This window comes from Glycine soja, chromosome 11, assembly GCF_004193775.1.
Source record: "Glycine soja cultivar W05 chromosome 11, ASM419377v2, whole genome shotgun sequence".
Taxonomy (NCBI): Eukaryota; Viridiplantae; Streptophyta; class Magnoliopsida; order Fabales; family Fabaceae; genus Glycine; species Glycine soja.
The window spans coordinates 1880489-1900643 of record NC_041012.1 but is presented as its reverse complement, the minus strand read 5'-3'; the positions used below and the strand labels follow the sequence as shown (position 1 = coordinate 1900643).

At 33.3% G+C, this 20155-nt stretch overlaps 2 protein-coding genes and 1 long non-coding RNA gene across 3 annotated transcripts; 1 reads left to right on the top strand and 2 right to left on the bottom strand.

Annotated features, from left to right (window-relative positions):
• Positions 1–297: 297 nt before the first annotated feature.
• LOC114377590 (anaphase-promoting complex subunit 8-like) lies at positions 298–4001 on the bottom strand. The gene is made up of 4 exons (XM_028336179.1): positions 3790–4001; positions 3344–3650; positions 699–1949; positions 298–610 (listed from the first exon to the last, which is right to left on the bottom strand). The coding sequence occupies exons 1-4, from the start codon at positions 3873–3875 to the stop codon at positions 521–523; spliced, it is 1734 nt and encodes a 577-aa protein (XP_028191980.1). The 5' UTR covers positions 3876–4001; the 3' UTR covers positions 298–520.
• Positions 4002–11465: 7464 nt separating this feature from the next.
• On the top strand, positions 11466–13423 carry LOC114374489 (protein DETOXIFICATION 49-like). The gene has a single exon (XM_028332134.1). The coding sequence runs from the start codon at positions 11594–11596 to the stop codon at positions 13196–13198; it is 1605 nt and encodes a 534-aa protein (XP_028187935.1). The 5' UTR covers positions 11466–11593; the 3' UTR covers positions 13199–13423.
• A 2353-nt stretch (positions 13424–15776) lies between these two features.
• LOC114375994 lies at positions 15777–19593 on the bottom strand. Its single transcript, XR_003658876.1, has 7 exons — positions 19170–19593; positions 18772–18861; positions 18541–18696; positions 18075–18301; positions 17857–17915; positions 17715–17775; positions 15777–16061 (listed from the first exon to the last, which is right to left on the bottom strand). It is a non-coding gene; the product is annotated as an uncharacterized LOC114375994 (long non-coding RNA).
• Between the last annotated feature and the right edge of the window lie 562 nt (positions 19594–20155).

The following is a 20155-nucleotide window of genomic DNA, read 5'->3' as shown; positions in this document are numbered from 1 at the left end:
TTCAAATAACATTTCTTCTATCTATTTAAAGTGCTTTCAAAACGAAAAATGAAACAATCAAAATTTATAAGGATTAAAAAAAATTGTAAGCATAAAAAAAAACCAAAATTCCAAGAACTAAAAAATATTTAAACCAATATACATGTCATATTGAAATATGTCATTGAGACAGGACAATTTATTGTTTATTATTTCATAAAGGTATCTTTGGTAAATAAACAAAGTAATATATTACTATATAATATTTATATGACGTTAATTATTTTGTATGATTTTAAATTCTTAAATACCGATAAATAACTACAAATACTCGTTATTTGTGTCGATATCCACCAATTCACTGATATAAAGACAAATATGAGTGAAGTGCTGTGTATACCAAAAAATTAAACAAGTCAAAATAAAATACAACATGTGGATTAAGATCGAAGTGCAATTTCCTTGTTTTCCATCCGTTTTGATGCATCTATATAAAAACTCATAAATGCAGCATAAAACACCAGTACTTCATCAAAAGGAATTAGGGAGGAAAATGCTCAACATCCATGGAAGGAAAATTAGATTGCGTTGATCGCATTCCTCTAAGTATACTCTTTGCTGTTTCTCTCTCCTGGAAGAATGATTTAAACCATTAAATGATTAGACAAGACTAACTAACCTGTTTCAAATCGAAAGCTGAGTCGAATATTTAGACTTACCGGGCCAGTATAATCCAGAAGACGTGTACAGTAAACTTCAGCATCTTCAAATTTTTTTTGTGCTCTGTAATATTTTGCAAGATAGAGTAAAGCCTCAACCATTTTAGGTCCTTCCCTTTCTTCAGATTCCATCCTCTCTAAGTCCTTTTTGTAGTAAAATGCAGCCTCTTCAGGGCGCCCTAGCTCCGAGTGAAGTTTTGCCAAGTTGTGCAGAGCAATTGCTTCCCTGTCATTACAGTTTGCTGCCCTTCTGTAACACTTTATTGCTTCATCAAGCATGCGAAGTTGATCAGTTTCATAACACTGAGCCATTGCAATCCACAAACGAGAATCATTTGGCTGCAAGAATACAGATTTTTTGAAGTAATGAAGCGCATAGAAAGGCATGCCCATCATCTCATAAGCCTGTCCTAGTCCATACCAAGCACGATAATCACGTGGGTCTATATCTACTGCCCGACGATAGGCATCCACAGCAGCAGGAGTGTTTTTCATCTCTACAAACTCATGCCCCATAAGTGTCCAAGCCGATAAAAAGTTTTTGTTCAATTTAAGGGCTCTCCTAAAATACACAACTGACTTCTCATGCTGTCCCTTTAAACTATAGTAATTCCCAATAATACAACAAGATTCAGGTCTGTATTTATCAGTCATGAATACTCTATGGGCAAGATAACTCAAAGCAGAAAAGCATTCCTTAGCATAAAGCACATTGGAGTACATGTCCATGTCTTCCACTCTGTAAGGATCATTACTCAGCAGTTCTTCAAATATTGCTTCAACTTGGTCAAATTCCCTCAAACTGTACTGGGCTTTTGCAATTTGTGCTTGTACATAATTACTATTACTAAAGGTTCCTAGTAGGTATTCATATTTTGACAGAGAGTCATTGTGCATCCTTAATTCTTGGTAAACACTGGCAAGGAAAAAGTCCTTCATCCAATGGCTATTGAGATTAAGACTATTCAATATATCCACTGTTTTGCATAAGGATTGCAACTCAGTCCAGGCATTCCAGTTCCAAGGGTAGCTATTCACAGATTCTACAAGAACTGCACGTGCAAGATTCTCACTGCCTTTCTGTTTGAGCACAAGACCATATAAGTACAAACAAAAAGGATCAACTTTGCCATTCTTGCGAAAAGTTGACAACTCTCTCTCCAAAGAAACCAATTCATGATTGACAGCGTCACTCTTACCCAGAGGCCCCTCAAGTTCTATCATCTCTTCCTCTTTCCGCTTTTCACCAGCCTGTAAAAAGAAAAAAATTATGGAAAAATATTAACACAAACAATGTACACTTAATTGTTTTTATTTTGATTTCACCAAAGAGAAAAGTAACAAGTGATACAGCCGCACACACTATGATCAACAATCTCTCTATATCTATGGATAGATATAAGGGGGTGGATTAACTAAAGTAGTCGACAAAAAATTTCTCTTAGAAAAGTGTATGTTACAGGAGTGGAGTCACAGTGATAGAAAAATATAAAAAAAAAAATGTTTTTGGAACAAAAATATAAAAAAAAATGTTTCATTTTAAGAAAATTCTATACATATCATTGGATGGAAAGTTGAATCCCAGATGATGTACAACATGGGATCAATATTACATTAACCATTCACCCAATGGTTTTGTACTGTTTATGGCCTGACATCTGCTGCAGCTTCCACAAATATATTCAATGTTGTCAAGCTTATCGTTATTGAAGGAAACACACCCTTTTGGAAAGAAATCATGCATAAAATGTCATTATAACATAGTTCATTGAATGCATTAGGGAGAAAATGAGTAGTCAAAATGAAGTCAATTGAGTATAATTAGACTTTTTACTTCCCATGGGATCTGAAGACTTGTTTTTGAGCCAAACAGCACACCAGGAAGTTGCACAATTATTTACCATAATGGTCATGTGGGGAGTACAGGTCCAGATTAAGAAAAACAGAACACATAATGAAGGTAAACATCACTTGACAGCACTAGACACCAAGAATAAAAATAGATGTAGCCCGCCAATGAAGCTCAAATACTCCATAAATGGCAAAGAATTGATGACATGTATCTGATACTGATACATGTATGGTACTTTTAGATATGTATAAGTCATTCAGATGTCGTATCATACCAGTGTTGCATCAAGTATAGGCTTCATAGTAATCCTCTTTGCTTAGAAAAAGAAGAAGAAGAAGAAGAAAAATGTAAAACATAACAGGCTAAGGACCTTCTCCTTAGAACAAAGTAATCAATGGCCTATAGCAGCACAGAGTGTATTCCCACCTATTAATTGCAATCTATTTAGAGGATAACCGGCATATCACACCAAAATAGATTTAGCCATGAAATTGAACTGAAAGACATGTTTATGTAATCTTTCTATACTTCCACTAACTTCACCGAAGCCCTTTGTATCCACTAATCGAATTACAATCATCAAAGAAGATTCGTTAGCCAAAGACATACACACACGTGAATTAAAAATCAAATTCTCTTCAATGATACATACGAATCATGGGGAAAAGAACATTCAACTCCAGAATGCACCAAAACTCAGAAAATCCAAGCTTCACTATCACATTAACACGTAAAATCCCACTGATGAAAAGGCAAATTCAATCCAAAGCAAAAGAGGGGACACAAAACTGACCAGATAGAGAGCATGGCAGCGCAGGAACACCGATTTCCTTCCGTTCTGATCACGAAGAACATGAGCAGCTCTCTTATACTCACGGCAATCAAAATAGGACTTTGCCAGAAGGTAGAAATCACCATCTACAAGCTCATCTTCCTCCATCGCAGGCGTGGCAACATACGAAACACCCGCGATTGGGGTTCCCGTGATCTCGTGAGTCTTGTACTTCCTGCGAATGCTCGAACTCCCACGCTGAAATCTCGTGTTCGAGGGAGTGAACTTGGCAGGGTCTTGCTCAATACCCACCAACTGTTCTGCAGCCCTGAAACCACATTTTCGTCAGAAACAAACGACCCATTTGCGGAATCACACAGAAAAGTAAAAGGGGACTTCAAAATTCAAAACTTGAGGTCAAGTGGAAACCCCCAATTTGTTTGAATTAGGGTTTTTGTAAGGGGTACCATTTAGAAGCAGAGTAGAGACATCGATCACTGAGTTGGCGGATCGCAATGCGAAGTTCACTTCTGCAACTCTCTTTGGAACTCATTGCCTTCGGCTACACTGCATGTAATGCAAACACTGCCACTGCTGTTTTCAAATTGTTCTCTCCAATTCCTTTCCCCCTCTCTTTTTCATTCGCTTCTGGGCTTCTACTTTCTCTCGCTTCTTTCTTTCTTTTTTTTTTTTTTTTTTAAAAAAAAAAAAAAGGAGCCGTTTTTTATTCCATGGTTGTTTGACTTTGGTTGGAGAAAAAAAAAGTAATTTATGTAAATTTTTGTTATTTAGTTCAAAATTCTGAAAGGTGGATAAAGGATTAAAATGACTTAGAGAGAAGGAAAATGTATCCATTAATGTGAGGGAAGAAAAACATATTAATTATAATTTTAGTAAGAAGTGTTGAAATATAAAAGTTTTTTATATTATTATATGGACTGATTTTAATTTCATAATAAATATTTTAAAAGTCACATTAGACTAATTTTTATTTGCTTTTTAATTTAAATATATGAGGAAATAGTTTATTATAGTATAAATAATTTTATATTATCATTTAATTATAAATTATTTTTTATGAATTTAATTATAAATTATTATATATATATATATATATATATGATAAGTTTATTAATTTTTATAATTAATAATTACTTTAAAAATTATACCAATGATTTTTAGATTGATAATGTAAAACATAATTTTAAATTTGATCAAATTTATTAATCAAATTAATTATCTTTGATCATTTTTTAATCATTATAGATATATAGAGATCAATTCATTCATTTATTTAATATCTCCATTCTTAAATATTTACTTAATATTTTTTATCTTCCAATTATTTTAAAATCCATTGGCCTCATGAAAAATCAATTATATGAAGTAAAATATGGTGCATGTGCATAAAATCAATTATTTTATCATCCATTGCCTTCATTTAATAAATTATAGTGTGCATAAAATCAATTACATGAAGTAAAATCTGTTGTATGTGCATAAAATCAATTATATGAAGTAAAATCTGTTGTATGTGCATAAAATCTTTCAGTAAAAAAACATATATGCATAAAATCTCATATAATTTATTAAATGAAGGCAATGGCGCAAAAAATTGTTATGTTTGCATTGATAATCTGTTATATGTGTCATGTAGTCAATTATATGCATATTGTTGATTAAATGACTTGCGTGTTACACGTTGTGGGTGCAAGGGTAAAATAATATTTTTTATAAATACTCTTTTTTTTTCTCCTATCAAAATCAAACAATCTTACGATATTGTTTATTTTAGTTTCTCTTCTATTTCTTTTTAATCAAACAACTAAAAAATTCGCCCTATTTCCAATTTATTTTTGTCTTTTCTCTTTTCACAAAATTTATTTCTTTCCTCGCAGTCAAACAAAATGTAAAATTTAACTTATAGAGTTAATAGTTTAGTTTTATCTTTTCAATTTTATGATACACACAAAATATGAATAAAAAGAAATTTGGAAAGATAAAGAAAGGATTAAAATTCCTTATTGCTTTATTTTGATTCACTCATAAATAAGAAAGTTTTTATAATTTTATTTAATTATATATTGCCAATAGCAAAACAGGCTTATTTTGTTGACTCATCCTATTTAACCCACTGATTAGTCTTTTGGGTTGAGTTAGGATATTCAACCCAAGATGTGAAGTTCTTTGGTTGGTTCTGGCTGAAGAATTTATTGTTGGTGGATGTGGGTAGCTTACCCAATGGCAACTTAATATGAAAGTCTGCCTGAAGGAGATATCGTGATTGTCTGATGATTCGTGTATCTTGGGCATGCAGGGAAATTTTATAGCTGCTGTATTTTGAAGAGTTGGTCGTATTATGCTAGCAAAGATATATGCTAGGATATGTGCAGCATTTATGGTTCTTTTATGCTAACTGGTTGGCCAGAGAAATTGTTTTCAGCATTAGGACCTTTTGGTGGGGGGAATTTCTTTATAGAAAACGTGGGGGGAGTACCACTATATTGATTGGTAGCAAATATACTGAATCATTTGTACAGGAGCCGCAAATGCTCTTTTTGTAATGGGTTTTGGGCATCCCTTTGTGTCCTTCTATAGTTATATATTCTCTTATTTGCTGATTAAAAAAAAAGGGATATTTAACCCAATAGCCCGCGTTTTGCTCCATCAGAAAAAGTAGGCATTTCAGGTAAGTTTTTCCATCCAAAAGTTACACTTGATGAAATCTAATACATGACAATGTTTTTGTTAATTGTTTACTGACAACGTTAATATAGGTGGAGTCACCTATGAATCCATTTTTAAAGAAATTCTTCCCAGATGTCTACCAATAAAGAGCAGAACATAACGACTTACGGTAAATTCGACAGCCAAACATTAACCTTCTTCTGGCTGTGTTGCCCAATTGTGATAATAACAGGTCAACAGCAATTGCTACAAGCACTTAATCATGAATTCATGATGTAACCCACTGTATATAGATATTTCTATGATGTTTGACAATATTACAATTTGCGAGCCCAAAACAGAAAAAAGTACGCTAATTGGGCTCAATTTTCCTTTTAATTTGATTACTATTCTAATTTTCCTAATACGATTTGGATTGCTCTTATTTCCTCTTAAAATTGACAGTTACTTCTGCAATCAAAAAAGCAACAACGGCAACGGTCATCACACGTTAATTAGGCACAAATTTTCATTAGATTATGTATCAATATTTGACTAGACCACTGTTGGGAAAACAAATGGAGTACGTTATAAGGTTTTCAAAAGAAAAAATCGTCACTTATCCACCAACTTGAGTTATATTCTTAGTTTCAAATGCATGGGACCGCTGAAATAATGCTTTGACTAACAACTTCTAGCTAGTAAACTATAATGGTCCCCTGCCACATACTAGCTACAGTTCAAAGTCAAAAACTGAAACACATACCTTTATTTCCTACGATATACGAATGGTTCACAAAATGGAGGTGGATGCATTTTATCGGATAAATAAAATATTAAAGATAAACTAAAAATTGTCGGCTTTGATGGCCGGAAATCATGTGGCAACTCATTCATATGTTTCCTTAAATCTCTACTCCAACATTTCTTCCTTTTATTCGATTTTAAATTTAACGGCTCATTTGATTGGAAAGTTGACAATGATATAATTGCTGGTTTAATCCCCATATAATCCCAATTCCTATTAGAAGACCAGATGAGAGGGTTTCATATAGTGTCCCACAAACCGAGTCTAAACCATTTTAAAAAGATCATTATTCATTGCAAATTTAGACTAAGATGGTCTTTTTGATATTGGCAGTCGGAGTCAGTCAACCACAAAACAAATATCCATTCTTATGGAAGAGGAACCAGGCCACTGGCCAGCATATATGTACACTCATTTTAAGCCATGACGACCGTTGCCATGCAACTAAATAAATATTTGACTTGTCTAACTAGACAATCATAAGCATCCATAATTTGATACTGAATAACGTATATCTTAAGGAGAGATATATAACTAAGAATAATTCTTATTTTGAAAGTATAATAACAATAAATCTGTATCATATAATTTTATAGACGACGGCTATTTTATTTTTTATTTTTATTATTCAAATAGGGTCCAATATTTCAACAGATATTTTTTAAAAATAACTATATATTTTCAAAACTCCATGCAATATATAAATTTATGATAAAAAAATTTATATACTTAAAATTTAACGTTATATTAGTTCATCTTTGTTAGTATAATTTTGGTTAAATTATAATTTTCATCATTCTAATTTTTCAAATTCATGATTTTAGTTCTCGTGAATTTTAATTGTAATATTTTGTCTCCAAGTCTTATAAATTGGTGAGTTTGGTCCTCCTTATAATCTATTAAAAATAATGCTGATTAATTAAGTTAATTATAAATTAATTAAAATAATTAATTATTAAAAAATTGAATAAAAAATATTAATCTTAATTTTTCACATTGTGATCCTCCTTTTCCTTGTAAGCACATCTTCTACCTTTATTGTTGCACGAGACTCTGCTAGCAGTAACAACATAATAGGATAAATAGTATTTAACTAAAATTTTATAATGATTAATAATTTTTATTTAATTTATAATCTCTAATAACCATAATGATTAGTTAATAATCTATAGGAGAATCAAAATTGTAAATTTATAAAACTAGAAGGATCAAATATTACAATTAAAAATCAAGAAGACTAAAATCATAAATTTAAAAAATTAGAAGGATCAAAATTACAAGTTTATTTATAATTTTTTATTATGAGTTTACATTAAGAATATGATACAATGTACTAACAAATTTAAACATTTTAAATTTAGAATAGGCTTAATATATAGTGGAGAGTTTAATTAGTAGCTTGAATGAAATTCTAAATTTAAACATTCACCTTATACAACACACAAAAATGAAAAACATTATTTGTATAATAATTCATACAACAATTTGTACAATAATATTTTTTGTGTTTATCACTCTTGCACATAATTTATCACATGACATAAGAATGCAAAGAAAATAAATACAAAAATATAATACTGTATAGATAGATTGTTGTATATACACATCTGTGCTTATAGTATTGTTTTATTATTATAATTGGTGATTTTTTTATCGTCAATTTTTAACGCAAATATTTATTATATAAATTATTGACGAAATAAAATTTCAAATTTTCATTCAACAAAATCGGAATTAAGGAAACGTAATCAAATTCATATTAGGAGACTTACATGCAGCATCGTCAATAAATTTCTGAATGCAAGCAAATATATATTAAGCCTGCCTCACTTTTGTTGAAAACCACGTATGAGCACTAAGCAGCAAAACATGGGTTTTGGCCCGAAGACAGGGAATAGGACAGAGGAGGATCAAAATCTTTAAATTACGTAACAATATTTTATTGGGTGGAACATGAAATGAAATTGGCATTGACCGTCGACACAAGAGAATATACTTTCGATACCGATAGAGACACGTGTGTATATGTAGGGAAATGAGTTTCCTTCTACGCATACAAATATTTTATGGAAGTTGCTGTCGTACTTGGCCACTTTTCGGTTTTCACTTACAACAATAAAATTACTCACACCCTTTGAATTTTTATTGTGTCCGTGTGCATGACACGCTAGGAATAGTGTTGAAGAGGATGATGAAGACAATGTTCTAGACAAACAAGAGTCGTATACGAAGGTTGCCATGGCAATGTCATTGACACCGCCCTTATATTACTTACTTTGACCAGCACTGTTTCTTCGTTTTTTTATTGTTAACATGAGCCCACTGGAGGAGAGTCACGACAAATCCTTTGGGGTTTTTGCCACAGCTACCATGCCAGCGTTTATGACACTCAATGTAGAACGGCATCAGCAACAACTACAGCAAAGTCTTTTTCAATCATCAGTAACAATAATATAATATTCACTAATATCATTTTAAATATTTTTTACATTTTATTTGTTTATCATTTTGAGAATTCATCATAATCTTATTCCTTTTCTACTCGTTTAACTACTCCTTAACTGTCTGAACTATACCTGTTTTGGTTATTAACACAAAATTGTTGTAGCGATGTTATCTAAGGACCAAATCTTACAATTTCTACTTATAAGGTAAAAAAAAGAAGCTTTGGACATGTATAAAGATCCAATAAATAATTAAATCATTTTTACTAATTACATGCTTCTTATTACATCTAACAAGAGTTGAAAAGTTACACATCCTTTCATTTTGGGCCAAATCTATATCTTTCATGATAATTTCACATTTTAAGATTAAATCTAATATAATATCTAAAGTTTAGGTCGAAGAATTCTTTTTTTTTTCTCTTTTTCTTGTGATTTATGTAATGTTATATCTTTATTATGTTTTTTTTTCAATATTTTTGTTTTTATCATGGAGAAATTTAATGTTTCAACCCGATACAATCACTTTGAGTGGCTTCTATAGTAATCTCTTGTTTTTGTTCACGTTGGAGAATATCACAAAGAAAGAACCACTAGTTTTAACTCAAGATTTTACCCTTGTAATACTTACCTAACCATGTAACTCATCTTTATTTATATATGATATTCTCTAACTATAATATTCAGGTGTATTGGTCCCTTTTTTCATGTCACAAGTTTAGTCCTAGCTAGCTTCCCGTACAGGGTACAAGATTCATGATGTGTCTGACATATTAGGCCTCAGTCTCTCTAATCCTTTTATCATGTCCTCATAGTATACTTTCATACAATAATTGGCCGTTTCACTTTCCCGGCCATAGGAGTCGGTCATCGTTTCAGCTTATGGGGTATAAGAAATTATCCGTTCTTCCTCACCAGCGCACGACTTGGTTTTTATGACGAGATGTAAGTCGATCTTTCCGGATGGTTATTTCGGACGGTGTACAGTTTTCTTGTAGATTCTTTTACTTAATTTGGAAACAGTGTCACAAGTGGTAATTAGGGGGTTCAAGTGGTTTGTTTTTATGGTTGTATAGAAATAATATCATTTTGATAAGTGAGGTTGCCAATGCCGAGTGTGTGGTTGTTTTGATAAAATTTAGATCATGGCCATAGTTAACTGCCTAGATGAAAGGTTTTACTTTTTTTTCTTTTTTTTTTTGAGTGATCAATGGATTTTGAGGGCTTTATGAGTTATATGTACTTTGTTTATTTTATAAAAATAGAAGAATTTGACTTCTTTTTTCTAATGTGATCAATAAGACTAAAATAAGTAATTATTATTATTGATATTTTTTTTCTATTAATAAAAAAGAGAATTAGATAATTGGTAGTTAGCTGTTTAAACGGCTAATCCAATTGAAGTTTAAAATCAAAACTACCAAAAATTCTTAATTTACGTTTTAAATGAGTAATTACTCACTTGAAGAGTACCTTAATTATGCATTCTTTAAAATGAATAATATTTTAAAATAAATGAGATACTACTATATATTTGGCAACGTTTGGACAAACTTGCAAGAATCTTTCATGATCAAAATTAGCTTACACGGGTTTAAAACAAAGTGGATTAATTTAAATCCCATTACATATCAACGAATGCCGACATGGCATTTTTTTCACACGAGCTAGTTTTAAAGATAAAGGACCCAAATTAAACTCTCAACTTAGAAAGAGTAAGTCAAGGTGCCGCTTTCATAATGGGTCCTCTCCTCATAAAGTGAAAGCCTTCAAAACTCAATTCTGCCTCTTGGTACGGATACATCAAATCCTAACACGTTCTTCATGCTATTGGCCAGTTCATGAATTTAATATAAAGCAATGTGAGGTTACACAACAAATTAAGCGGAGGAGTTAAATATACTATGGAATGGAATTACTAGACTTTTGACCTTTATTCGTTTGAATTGGTAATTCCTTCCTACAAGGCTCTTCTATATGGATTATAGTAGTATACATTACGTCCAAGTCCACTAATAATCCCTGCACTAACGATATTAGACGGTCGTAAAAATACGCTTTGAATATTAGCTTTCTTTTAAAATAAAATAAAAATTATGAGGAGGGGGCGTTTGAGTTGGTACTACTCGGAAACGCCAATACTCTGTCAACCCTATCTTTCCATTTCCATTAGTGGCCGTCCCGGATACTCCATAATAAATAAATTCAGATACGTCCAAGAATCTCTTTTAAATACCTCTCCTCACACACTCTTGCAAAATGCAAATCCCCAAACCAACCAAGATTTTCTCTGTGACTTACACACAAACACTTAGTACTCCCTAGCTAAATATCTCTGTCTCCGTGCAAGCCATGTGCCAGTTATCGTCATCTCCCTCCACTTTGTGTGATAGCAATGAGGGCCATCCAAACATGCCCACAACCAAAATTCATGAGGAGCCAGCTCACATGCTCCCCCTTTTGATCCCCAAACCCCCAACAACATTATTCGAACAAGGCCAAAATAACCATCAAACTAAAACCCATTTTTCCCTCGCTCTCAACGAAGTCAAATGCATAGCCAACATAGCATTACCCATGGTGCTAACCGGGTTATTACTCTATTCTCGCTCCGTAATCTCCATGCTCTTCCTCGGTCGTGTGGGTGAGCTTGCCTTAGCTGGTGGCTCTCTCGCCATTGGATTCGCCAACATCACGGGCTATTCTATTCTCTCGGGCCTCGCCATGGGCATGGAGCCCATTTGCGGCCAGGCTTTTGGGGCCAAAAGGTTCAAACTTTTGGGTCTCGCTATGCAGAGGACAATCGTCTTGCTTCTTCTAACTTCAGTTTTGATTTCATTCTTGTGGCTCAACATGAAGAAATTATTGATCCTATGTGGCCAACAAGAAGACATCGCCACCGAAGCTCAATCTTTCATACTATTTTCTATTCCCGATCTTGTAGCACAATCATTGCTACACCCTTTGAGAATCTACTTAAGAAGTCAATCTATAACCCTACCTCTCACATACACCGCATCTCTGTCTATTCTCCTTCACGTACCCATCAACTACTTTCTCGTCTCTGTGCTTAAGCTTGGAATCAAAGGCATTGCCTTAGGCGCTGTTTGGACGAATTTTAACCTCGTTGTTTCGTTGATTCTCTACATATGGGTCTCCGGCGTATACAAAAAAACATGGCCAGGTGTTTCGTTGAAGGGCATCTTGAGCGGTTGGAAATCGCTTTTGAATTTGGCAATTCCAAGTTGCATTTCCGTATGCCTCGAGTGGTGGTGGTACGAAATCATGATTTTACTTTGCGGGTTATTGATTAATCCCCAAGCAACGGTTGCATCAATGGGGGTTCTGATACAAACCACTGCTCTGATATACATTTTCCCATCTTCCCTGAGCTTTGCGGTTTCCACACGTGTCGGAAATGAACTGGGTGCGGAGAATCCCAAAAAGGCAAAAGTCGCAGCACTGGTGGGGTTATGTATCAGTTACGGTTTGGGTTTCTCGGCATTATTTTTCGCCGTTTCGGTGAGGCAAGCGTGGGCTTCGATGTTCACACGTGACGCGGAGATCATTGCTTTGACGTCGATGGTGTTGCCCATCATTGGGCTCTGCGAATTGGGAAACTGTCCGCAAACAACGGTTTGTGGCGTTTTGAGGGGAACCGCGAGGCCCAAGTTGGGAGCGAATATAAATTTGGGTTGCTTCTATCTAGTGGGAATGCCCGTTGCGGTGAGGTTGAGTTTCTTTGCCGGCTTTGATTTCAAAGGCTTGTGGCTTGGTTTATTGGCCGCCCAAGCCTCTTGTATGTTCACCATGTTAATTGTGTTGGCTCGCACCAATTGGGAGGGCCAAGTTCAAAGAGCCAAAGAACTCACATCATCGTCTGAGGAACAAGATCAGAATTGCTTCTTCAGTTCCTGCGCTACCAAGGAATATTGCTCTGATTCATTATTAGTTTGATTGATCATCACAACGACGTCACCTCCATTCTTTTATATTTTTTGCATCAAATTGATTCTTTCTAGGTTGTGCTAATTTTAAAGAGGCAGAGCATAGACGCATGCATTCATACAAAGAAAAGAAAAACACAAAGGAATGCGTTTTTGTTTCTGTTTCTGTTTCATTTATTAATTATATGGACATGATTATGGCAGTTCTAATTAAATCACTTGACTCTCGACCTTATCACGGTTGTTACAAAAGAATACTAGTACATTAAACATGAATAGCGTGAAACACAGACTTAAAAATATATATATATATATATATATATATATATATATATATATATATATATGCTGATTGAGACTATGCCCCAAAAGATGAAGGGAAAAAAACTCGTGAAATACTGTTTTTTTTCCCCGTAAAATTAGGATTAAACCCTCTTAAGTCGTGAGATACCGTTTGTATTGGTAATTAACTAATAATTACTCATTACTAATTAATATTTAAAAAATGTTTTATTTCTGTCGTCTGCGGATAAGATGGTTGGTGGCCAGTGGGATTGCGCGTTTTAATTAGTCGTGGACTTGTGTCCGTTGGTTGACGACGAAAATTGCTAAATGCCTGTTTGGAAACACGTCCAAAGAGGTGAATTCACGTCAATTCAATTCAGAGTTTTGGATGCGGAAGCTACACCGGATAGCATTGGCCAAGACGCACGTTTGGAAGAATCCACACAGCTCCAAACATGTTATAAGTCTGCTGACTCCTCCAGGTGACCTAAAAAAAATTAAAAGGATTCCACACCTCAATCTTTGACAAGTTTTAAGAAAGGAAATTTAGTTTAGAATGTTCCATGGTTTATATCAGCTGAAGCAGCCTCTTGGATGTTTCTTAGAGGGGAAAAGGCAAAAGTGTATATGCACGGTATAATTAAAAAACTAAAAAACCGCCTTTAGGTTAGGTATTGCAATTGACAAGTTCTTTGTTCAAATTCATTGTAAAGAGAGAAAAAAATTTATTTATACAATATTTAATTACAACTTTCTTTAAAAATAAACTAGAAATGGAAAAAATAACGAAAAATACAAAGCAAGATACGTAACGTGATGAAAACAGATTGAAAAACAATATATTTAGGTTATATAAATTTATTGTATAAATATAACATCTTCTAAAACACAGCTCTTCAAAGGTGTTCAATTAAATAAAGATGTATTCAAGCTTTACGTGCTTGTACTAGTTTATAATTAAGGATTTTGTTAGTCCTAAAATGCGAATCAGGTACATTCGATCTGTACCAATCTGCTTAAACTAGTTTTAATTAACCCTCTTAGCCACGTATCATAAATTAGGATCATGTAATGCGTTGTAGAGAAAGTAGCTCCACTACTTAATATGGAAAGCAATTTGATTTGTTTGGAGAGAACAGGAAGCACCACATTGTATTGTGTCGCCAAAGGCTTGTTGCGACTTAGCCAACATAATAGAATTCAGTACTAATTAAAAAAATCAGTGGTAGTGCTAGACACCTGTAACGAGTGAGATAGGCAACACATGGCGTAAAAGACCCAAAGAGCTTCTTTCACCAAAACTAACGTCGCTGTGCTTACTCGTCCATTAATCCAACTTGCTTTCCTATTTCATCACCATTCCGCCTCTCAACCCTTTTCAGTCCTCGCACGCGTTTATATTTATCAGATCCAGCTTAGAATTATTTTTACATACTCCACTTTTCAAAGTTAAATTTAACATATTTTGAAAACCAATTTCAATCTCACTTGACATTTTATCTTTTTAAATTTTATACTTTTAACAATTTTATATTTATGAAAATAAATTATTTTAAAATAATAATATATTTACATTCATAATATTTATTTTAATATATATATATATATATACTTTTATTTTTATTTTATATAACTTAATTCTATGACTTTGATATATATAATATTAAAATTTATATATTATATCAATAAATTAAATTAACTCAATCATATCTCATATATTATTAGATTTTGATCAAGTGCGTATTTGCAACCTAATTAGCAACACATGTTTTATTCTCTCTACATGTTTAGCAGAAACAACTTAGCTTCTGCGTTTCACCTATGCCTTTTCGAAAACTAGCTTCTGCGTTATTTGCATCGTTAGACATGGTTTTGTTGAAGGACTCACATAAGAGAGACGGTGTCCAAACACATTGCAAGTCAATTTTAAGATTATAGTACATACAACATATCAATTTTTTTAGTAAAATAGAGACTAAAATAAATCTGTTTATGAAGTGTGAAGTCCTCTATGTATTGCTTTTTTCCCCTTTTTATCTGTTAATTTTGAAAAATAAAATACATTAAAAGAATGTAATTTACATCTTTATTTATATTAAAATATTCTATTGTTTTTCTCATTTATGATAAATGTGTAAATATTCAAAATTAAAGTAAAAATGCCAACATATTAAAAAATAAAAAATGATATTAACATTATATATTTAAAAAAATACAAAAATCCTCTAATAATTAATAAATATATGAAAAGAAAACTTTTTAATCTTCCATTCTTCACAAGCTTTACAGCCGTACATGAAACAGATTCCTGCGAGTTATTACTGTTGAAACTTGAAATTATTAACGTTGGTATATAGGACTATCTTTAAGAATATTAGGGTGATTGTTTTTCAAAACCCAAATGCTCAGTCGTTGAATAGATTAATAGCTGATAGGAAAATCAATTAATTTTGAGAGGATTGACAATGAACTAAATAATAGTAGTACGGTGTACAACGGTTGAAAGAAAAGCCGCCGGAAAATTCATTGGCCTCCCTTCAACAGAAATGCTTTCAAGACAGTGATCCTCGCCGACTTAATTCGTCAACCTGCGTATACTAAATATTATTCCATTTGATAATTTAATATGTAAGTGACAGTGTGACACTAGACTTAGATTTGACGGATACAAAGAAAAGATAAATAAATGTGTCTCTCATTACTACAAGACAACCATAAGATAATCACAACGTGATTTTTGTGGGTAGGTAACAATCACCTAATAAATTATTCACCAATATGCGTCAAACCAATGAATACAGTTGGAATATCGTAGAGGGATGAAGAATAATCTCGATGCCAAAGAAAACACTGGGACGGCTATCATGTTTAATTAGTGTTTTATTTTTTTTGTGTCCCCCCCACTGCCACATACGTTAACTTAGTCTCAAGAGTTGTTGTTATCTTATTGTAGCATTAAGAGTTATTCATACTAATTATATTATAATTTCTTATTTTCTATAGATATATTATTCATTTAAATCTCACATTTTTCTCAATTTTCTTATCTCTTTCATGGTTATAAAAAAATCTTGCACTTGTATAATTTTAATACACAAATATGGTTTTTATAACATTAAATTTTACTCCGTAGCGATTGGTATATAAAAACTCAAGAAAATAGTAAAATGATAATAACACGATTTATATGATATATTCTTAACATTTTTCTTCTTCCATTATTTTAAATTTTTGTGAGTGACCGTAATATTAAAAATTTATTAATTTTATTGATAATTAATTTTTGTTAAAAAATTTAATTGAGATCTCCCATCTTAATATGTTTTTTTATCTGCAAAGACATAAATTCAATACTTTACATTTCAGACTTGGAACAGTAATAAGCTGGTTAATATTCTGCATATTAATTCTTTTAAATTCAATTTTACCAAAATCTAAAACAAATGCATTTTGTACATGTTGCATGCCGCCGTTTTGAGAAGTTAGGTAGAAACTAAAAAACTAAACAAATATTTTCTGGCCGCCCAAGTGCTTAGAATTGGTCTAACATAAAAGCCGAAGAAAGAAGGTCGCTTCAAAGTTTAATTGAAGTCAACCAGCTCAACGGCTTAGCCATAAAATATTTACACTTGGTGTCCATTTGATGTCGATCCCCTCGTGTTTTTAATATACGATTAATTCATTCAAATTCTTTTTTATAACTTCGTTACCTGATACTCCATGCAATGTGCATTGCATGATATAATAATTGGATAATGTTTTATAACAATTAATGTGCTTGCTAGTCCAAGTCAAGAGGCATGCCTCATGTTTCTGTTGTATGGGTACAATTATATTTCATAACCTATATGATTAATATAATATAGCTAGGTGTATAATACATCAATATACTCCACTGCACTTTTCTCCCCTTTCTATCTAATCCCTAAAATTACAACAAACTTAAACCTATTTGATTATTGCAACTGACACTTTTTAAAAATCTGGAACTAACAGGAAAAAAAAGAAGATAATCTGAAATTGTTCGAGCACAATGAAAACAGAAAGATTTCAAACAAATATCTTGACAAGATAACATAGAATGGGGTTTTGATCTGTATATGTAAACGGTTCAATGTAAAAATGGTTTCCATTTGTTCACCCAAGTCCAGCACAAAATCCAATTAAGATCATATATAAACCAGGGTGGCTCAAATCAACCACAATTGGATTAAAAAAGGACGGGGAGGATGGAAGCTTACCAATCACCAGGGAAACGCACACAATGTGCAGTGTTGGTCTTTCCTTTCGTCAATTTGTCAACTAGTTAAAAAATTTCACCCATAATTGTTAGTTTTGTATTTCCTAAAAATTTACAGAATGTTGCAACATCAAAGCACTTACAAAAGTTTCCACATGATGAAGGCATCCGCCGCTGGGGCCCACATGGACAACATATTTGGCTACATTAAAGACGGAAAAAGAGATGTGTTAAACCTGAATCAGCAGTGAAAGGTAAAAATGCCAAAGAATATTTGAGGGAGATGGGATCAAACACTAATGTCTTTTTCTTATTCTTCCCTTTGAATAATTTCTTTTAAAATTAGGAGTTAGAAGGCCACCTGAGTGTACTCAATAATATGACCCTCTTCATCTCGCAGTCTGCAACACAATTAGCAGAAACCAAGCCGTGAAATTTGCATTGTCTAAGCTCTAGTCAGTGTCTAGTTCATAATAAAATAGCAATAAACATGGTTTGCCTTTCACATATCTTCACGACATTTGCACCAGCATCTGGCTCGCATTTGCGTGTCTTAACATAATACTCTTCAGGTTTATAAGGAACATCCTGCAAACGAGTAACACAAACTTAATCATACAAAATATTACATCCACGTGTACGCAATCCTCTTACGGCAATTTGCTTTGAAAAAATAATTCTCCAAAACCATAATAAGATGATGATAGATTAGTCCACAAACGATAATAATAATAAATTAATAATAACAATAATAAGTTATTGTTAATGCAACAAAAATGAGTATATTACAGAGAGTGAATAAAAGTAACAGAAGAGAAGTATCATACTCGTATGTATGTATGTGAGTATATTAACTGATCCAAGGCATATGCAGAAGTTTTGTTGACCGTTATGACAGGAGGAATACGCAATGTCTGCATTTTCCTGCTTGAATTTTCCTCCACTTCCACCAATTCCGCAACAATCGATGCCTCTCCGCCACTCTGCAAAATCACAAAACAACAACCTCAACACACAGGAACACAATGAGGAGCGTAATGTGAATGTGATTTATTTACCGAGCCACTGGGAACAATCATGTTGAGTAAGATTTTGGTAGTACAATTGAGATTGTCATCGGAGTTGGAGTTCTTCTCGCACTTCTCCAGCTTCGATTTGGAGATGATTTGAATTCCAACAACATGAAAGGAAGAAAGTATGAAGATGATCATTAGGGTGATAGCGAAACGCAATGCCATTATTATTGTTATTGTCATGCATTAGTTCTCTAATTGCCCATACATAATATATGGGTGTGCCAATGTGTGGTAACCGCCAAAATAGATTCAAAGGCGGTTTGGCGGTTTTTTACTTTCTTTTATGCTGTGTTTGGTTGGAAAATTGCAAATCCATTGAAAAAAAAAACGAGGCAATAAAATTGCATCCAAGCAAAAAGGTTTGATTTTTATGAACTCACAAACAAAATTGCTGAAAAAGCTTTGATTTTTTTACGTCGGTGTTGATGTGGATAAGTCACTCGCCGTTGCCGCCGCTAGAGGTGTCGTCACCAGAGGCGAAAAGCGGCAAATACAGTGGGAGCTCATTGTCGCGACTAGGATCTCGTTCGTTGCCAGCGGTCAAGATGACCGAGCCTCCTTGCGGTTGTTCTTTGTGGCAAAACGTTAATGCCGTTCTTTGCGGTGAAGGCGAGGCACGCGGCAACGTCGAAGGTGGGAATGGCGGCGGTGGAGGATTGACGAAACCGATGGAGCTTCGCCGGAGGAGATGGAGGCTTGCCAGAAGCGGTGGAACTTTGAGGTGAAGGGGCCGCCGGAGAGGAAGAGAAGGGGAAAAAGTTGATGCAGAAGGTACATAATAAAAGGATACAACTTACATTGATCCAATGGTTATGAATAATGGTACATATTAGACCACCCATGACCTTCTTTTTGGACTGGACTTCTTTGCACAAAAAGAAAAAAAAATGAAGCATCAAGCGATGGCCGTTTAATGTAAGCGACGAAAACAAAAGAGATGACTCAGAACCAGGACCTTTGATTTGGCCCACGATGCAAGTGTTACCCCCATGGCTACCTAACCCATCCACCAAATGGACCTCCAAGACCTCTCCACAAGTTAACGATGGACTCTCCCATATTGGGTCTTTTAAACAACAGTCTGTGCTTTTGGCCCACGATGCAACAGAACTTAATTTTACTAGTTATTTATAAACATTCATTTATGTTTAATAGTATTAATTAAATAAATTTGAAAACAACTATACAAATAATAAAGACAAAAAATATATTTAAAATAAATAACTAAATAACTTACAAAACAGTTTGGTTTGATACAAAAATTTAAAAAAGCTTGTTATAATTTTTTCTTATAAAAAAAGAGAAACAATTATGTGAGAAAGAAAGTAGGAATAAAAATGAAATCTGCACATGATTGGGCATTACT